General features: G+C 38.6%; 1 protein-coding gene across 1 annotated transcript; it reads left to right on the forward strand.

Moving 5' to 3' along the window:
• Positions 1 to 289: 289 nt before the first annotated feature.
• LOC110860793 (zinc finger protein 350) lies at positions 290 to 4,073 on the forward strand. The gene is made up of 7 exons (XM_022109903.2): positions 290 to 771; positions 838 to 1,105; positions 1,254 to 1,791; positions 1,882 to 2,138; positions 2,471 to 2,781; positions 2,852 to 2,930; positions 3,444 to 4,073. Exons 1-5 carry the CDS (start codon positions 426 to 428, stop codon positions 2,616 to 2,618), a joined length of 1,557 nt encoding a protein of 518 aa, XP_021965595.1. The 5' UTR covers positions 290 to 425; the 3' UTR covers positions 2,619 to 2,781; positions 2,852 to 2,930; positions 3,444 to 4,073.
• The last annotated feature ends 747 nt before the right edge of the window (positions 4,074 to 4,820 follow it).

The raw sequence follows: 4,820 nt of genomic DNA on the forward strand, positions 1-4,820 counted from the left end.
CATTAAGATACATATCTACAAATAAATATGTACATAAGTGCATTGTAATCGTAGATATTAATTTACATAATTGGGGGTTCCAACACAATATTTAAAATAAATCTCCAAAATATTTAATTCAGCGATGAGCTGCATTACGATAAGCATGAGTATTGCATATATTTAGATAATCATAGTACACCTCGTATACGTGCATAGTATAGCTAGATAGTTAATACATACATACGTAAGCGTGCATTTAAATATTTTGCATGGGTTCGTGAGACAAAGTTTTGGTGCGAGTTTGAGTTTCCATTCCATTCCATCATCATCTGCTCTCTTGTCAACTTTGTAAACATTTCGCATTTCTGATTTGACTAGAAAATACAAAACTTAAGAAATTAATTCGTCACCTGTGTAATTTTTTTGCAGATTTTTTATTCACCATGTCCTGCCTTATCTGTTTGCAAGTTATCCAGGACTACCACACGGTAGAAAACGCCGCCCAGAAAATCAGAATAGCAACCCTTTGCAAATTGTTAGCACATAACAGTAAAATTTCGCACAAATCGGAATTTGACGATGATACCGAGATGTGTGACCTTTGCACCAATTGTTACCCTCTCTTCAGAAGAATGGAAGAAATTAAGGACCAAATTTCACTCCTAGAGGAAGAAATTGGGACGACAGTTGGTCAAATTCAAGCCACCATTTTCGATACTTCTTCCAAACTTGAAAGTTATGGAGATAACAAAATTATACAAATTCGTGCCATGCTTCTTCGCCTGTCAGGTTGACATTTTTAAGCACATTTAATCAGTTTTTATACATGTTCAACAATAAAATTATTTTAATTAGGAGCAAATGCGGAACTAGATGATGCCAATTTTGTGGCGGACGAAGTTGAAGTCAAAATAGAGCAAGATGTTGATCCCCTCTGTGATACGATGGGCCAATTCTTGGGCGACGACGATAATTCCTACTCTCAGGCAGCTTTAACTTATGACGAAGGTCAAAATAACGATGAGGATGGCGACAGCGCCTTTTGTATCATTCCTTCTATAACAAAAAAGAGGTCGAGAGGGAGACCTAAAAAGACAACAGAGGAAAAAGTAAAACCCCGTGGGTACGACACACCAAAATATTTTAGTAGATTCATTCCTGCAAAGTTTTTTAGATTTACATTTTGCTAATAATATGTAAAAAAAAAATTAGACACATTATTATTGATGCTTGAGAAGTAATATGCGCTAATATTTGTATGTATAATTTAGCACTAAACGAAGAAGAGAAGAATCTCGGCCCCCTGAACAAGAAGAGTCAAACTTAATCCAAACTTCGCCACGGTTCTCACGCCGCATCAAAAAAATACAGACCGCTCCACCCAAGAAAGTCCAAAAATCCCTTGTCGTTTCCCTCAAACGTATTAAACCTTCGATTAAAAAATCTGCTCCGAAAATATCAAACTCATCAGACGAGGATATGAGTCACGACGACGACAACGAGTGGACCCCCAAACTCGAGCCTCACGATGACGACAGTGACGAAGTTGACGACAAACCTGACGTAGCTCGCCCTCACAAATGTACAGATCCCTTCTGTACCAAAACTTTCTCTACGGAGGCCACTCTTCGCCGGCATACCGACCTTTATCACGTTGTCCCCTGCACCGCGCCGTCCTGCACGGCCCGTTTACCCACCAAAAAATTGAGGAACGTCCACTTGAAGCAGGAGCACGACGGTATAACGCCTTATCCTTGTCCCATTTGCGAAAGGGGGTTTACTTGCCTGGGTAGTCTGGCGGCGCACAAGGTGATAAAATGTATCCTACAGTTTTGCTTCAGTTCAGGTCAATAAAATCACGATATTAATTACGTATTAATTAAAAATTTTATTTGATAGGTGATTCGCCACGAAAAAGGGGAGAAGGCGTTCTTCTGCACTAAATGCGGGAAAGGTTTCTGCCTCGAGGACAATTATGCGAGACATGTCAAGCTTCACGACATCGAGGGGATCAAACCGCTCGTTTGTGAACTGTGCGATGGCCGATTTGAGGATGAGGACCGTTTAGAGAAACATTTAAAGACATTGTCGCATTTTAATCCGTTCCAGTGTAATCTTTGTCCAAAGCGGTGCCAGAGCAAGAGAGCTCTGGAGAGGTAGCGATTCTTTGTGTTATTTATTTTGTAATGGGGGTACTCACGTAAAATTTCTTTTGTTTCGAGCAATTAATTTTGGAAATTTGTTAAGATCAATATTTAGATTTGTATTATCAGTAGAAGCGCAAATTGCAATTTTGCAAACTTCTCAAAACTATAAAAACAGTTGTCTTCAGTAAAATATAAACATTCAAATTTTCAATTTTCTGGGTAAATTTGTGTAAATGCTTTTTCAGCATAAAAAAGCTATTCGCCAATTTCTAGAAAACTGTGAGTACCCCGATTGTTTCTAAAGTCATGAAAAGTATAAAAATCAATCCCTGTTATTCTAGACATTTGCGTGGCCATGCTAAAGAAAAATGGGAAAAATGTCCTCACTGTGACATGCCCTTGGCGGACAAGGTCTCTCCCTGGACGCCCACGTCGCCCGAGCACACACTTCCGGACCAGCCCCGTTTATTTGCGACATTTGTGGTCTAGGTTTATACCTGGAGTATGACCTTAACGTCCACATGAATCGTAAGCACGATGACAAACTCCTCGTCAAGTGCGACATTTGTAGCGAAACCTTTAAACAGTTGTCCTCCTTGCAAACTCATGTTATCAAAGTGCACGACGGTGACCCATACGTTTGTGATGAATGGTAAAAAATTTTTTTTTTGAAAGTTAATTTCTTCCTGACTTTAACGAATTTTTTAACAATTTTGCAAAAGCGGGGCCAAAATCACATCGCAGTACGGATTAAATCTACACAAGAAGATTCACACGGGAAATAAAAAGCACAAATGCGAGGTAAAAAGTCTAGCAAATATTGAGGGTATTCATTACGAGTTCGCATCATTAGCCAAAAAACAAGTGAACAAGTACATGCGAAACTTTCCAAAAATTTTGACTGGAAAATTCATTCACATCCCCAAAGCTAGTATTTAATTTGCATTTTTTTAAAAAGAACTATGTATGTGACGATGTGAACTTGAGACTGAATATCCCCATTGTTTGGCTTTTTTAAATTTCATGAAAATCTCCGATTTATCTTTATATCAGTTAAATGAGCGTATTGATTACGAGTTCGCATTGTGAGTTAGCAGAAAACAACAAGGTTGCAAATTTGCAATTTCGCAAAAAAGGGCTTCTAGATTCCATTTATGGAACTTTGAACGCAAATTTGGGAACTTGCGCATCTCCAAGGCTAGTACTTAATTCACAATTGTTTCAGAATTATATTCCTATTCGAACATGCGAACTCATAATTAATACAAGTATTTCAAGAAATTTATTTAATTTTCTTTATCTACTTATCTATAGACATGTGGCGCCTCATTTATTCGACTGGCACAACTAAAGAATCACCGGGCAACTCACACGGGGGAGCGAGCATACCCCTGTCCCCACTGCGAAAAAGCTTTCAAGACTCGTAACACTATGGAAACTCACGTGACGAGGATTCACACTCCGGGCTACGTCATCCCCAACCCGCATAAATGCCCCCATTACAGTAAAGGATTTCAGAATCCTTTCTTCCTTCAGGGTCACATCCGCCAAGCGCACACGGGAGAGCGGCCCTTCATTTGCGACCAGTGCGGAAAAGGGTTCGCGGTCAAGTCGGCGCTAACCCTGCATTTGAAGGGGGCTCATGGCGTCACTTTCGAGGTGAAAGATAGGCTGCCAAGATCGAGAAAGGATGTCGTTCAGGGAGAAGATGAGGAAGGGAATTGTTAAATATTGCAGAATATTGTTAACTTTCGATTTTAACAGGGTCACATTAGTTGGGTCGTAAAATTGTTAGAGAATTTTGTAACTGTGTTAATTTACATATGCAACTTTGTCCCAAATGACATTTTCTGTTCGTAATTTGTACGTGCACTCATATTTTACTCGGCCAGAAGTGCAGGGAAAATTATGATCCCTAGTAATAAATAATTTGACCATACTTTCCCACCTCGAAAATCTCAGCATGGTGTAAAGGGTCGTCGGCGCGCAGGGTGTCCTACCTACCGGTTCTTTTGATATTTTACTTGGCCTCAATCACAAAATTTGGCTCACAATGTACATGTCAGACATGTTTCGCACGGATCTTCTTGAAACCAGCACTAAAATCTTAAGGAACTAAACACACAATAGTTAGTATGACATTTGAGCACTTCTGCAGAATTCGCGAAGTTATGAAGGTTTTAACTTGGCGAAAACGCGTATTTTCACCATGCGAAACTATACGGAGTTCACCTCTCCGCTTTTCTCCTGTGCTTCTCTTCACCAGGTCATTCATTTTCACTCAAAATTTAATTAATTAATTTCCTGACCAAGTTCTCATCCGATTTTTATATTTGGCTTTTACATAATTTTTTGACACTGTTTAAGATTTAAAATGGATTCAACTAACTTCTTATAAGTGGAAATATAAATATGCAATGTGAAAGAAATTTAAAGGAAAATCGAATCAACTATTCTGAACGAATTCTTACAAAATTTCACTGATAATAACTAATTTTTATTTTAAATATTAAAAAGTGTTATCAAATTATTTAAAACCCACAGATGAAAAATCGGATGAGAACTTGGTTGGGAAATTAATGAACTAAATTTTGAACGAAAGGCGAAAACCGATGACCTGGCGAAGTTTATAAAGCGGAGAGTTGAACTCCCTATAGTTTTGCTTGTTTAAAAACCGCGTTTTTGCCAACT

This window comes from Folsomia candida, unplaced genomic scaffold (assembly GCF_002217175.1).
Source record: "Folsomia candida strain VU population unplaced genomic scaffold, ASM221717v1 Fcan01_Sc034, whole genome shotgun sequence".
In the NCBI taxonomy this organism is placed as follows: Eukaryota; Metazoa; Arthropoda; class Collembola; order Entomobryomorpha; family Isotomidae; genus Folsomia; species Folsomia candida.

Bases quoted from the DNA above. Each gene is read 5' to 3' on its own strand.
- LOC110860793 (XM_022109903.2), top strand. From the start codon at position 426: ATGTCCTGCCTTATCTGTTTGCAAGTTATCCAGGACTACCACACGGTA. The intron at 1,106-1,253 runs GTACGACACACC...TGTATAATTTAG, and splicing joins GAAAAAGTAAAACCCCGTGG to CACTAAACGAAGAAGAGAAG. The intron at 2,139-2,470 runs GTAGCGATTCTT...CTGTTATTCTAG, and splicing joins AGCAAGAGAGCTCTGGAGAG to ACATTTGCGTGGCCATGCTA.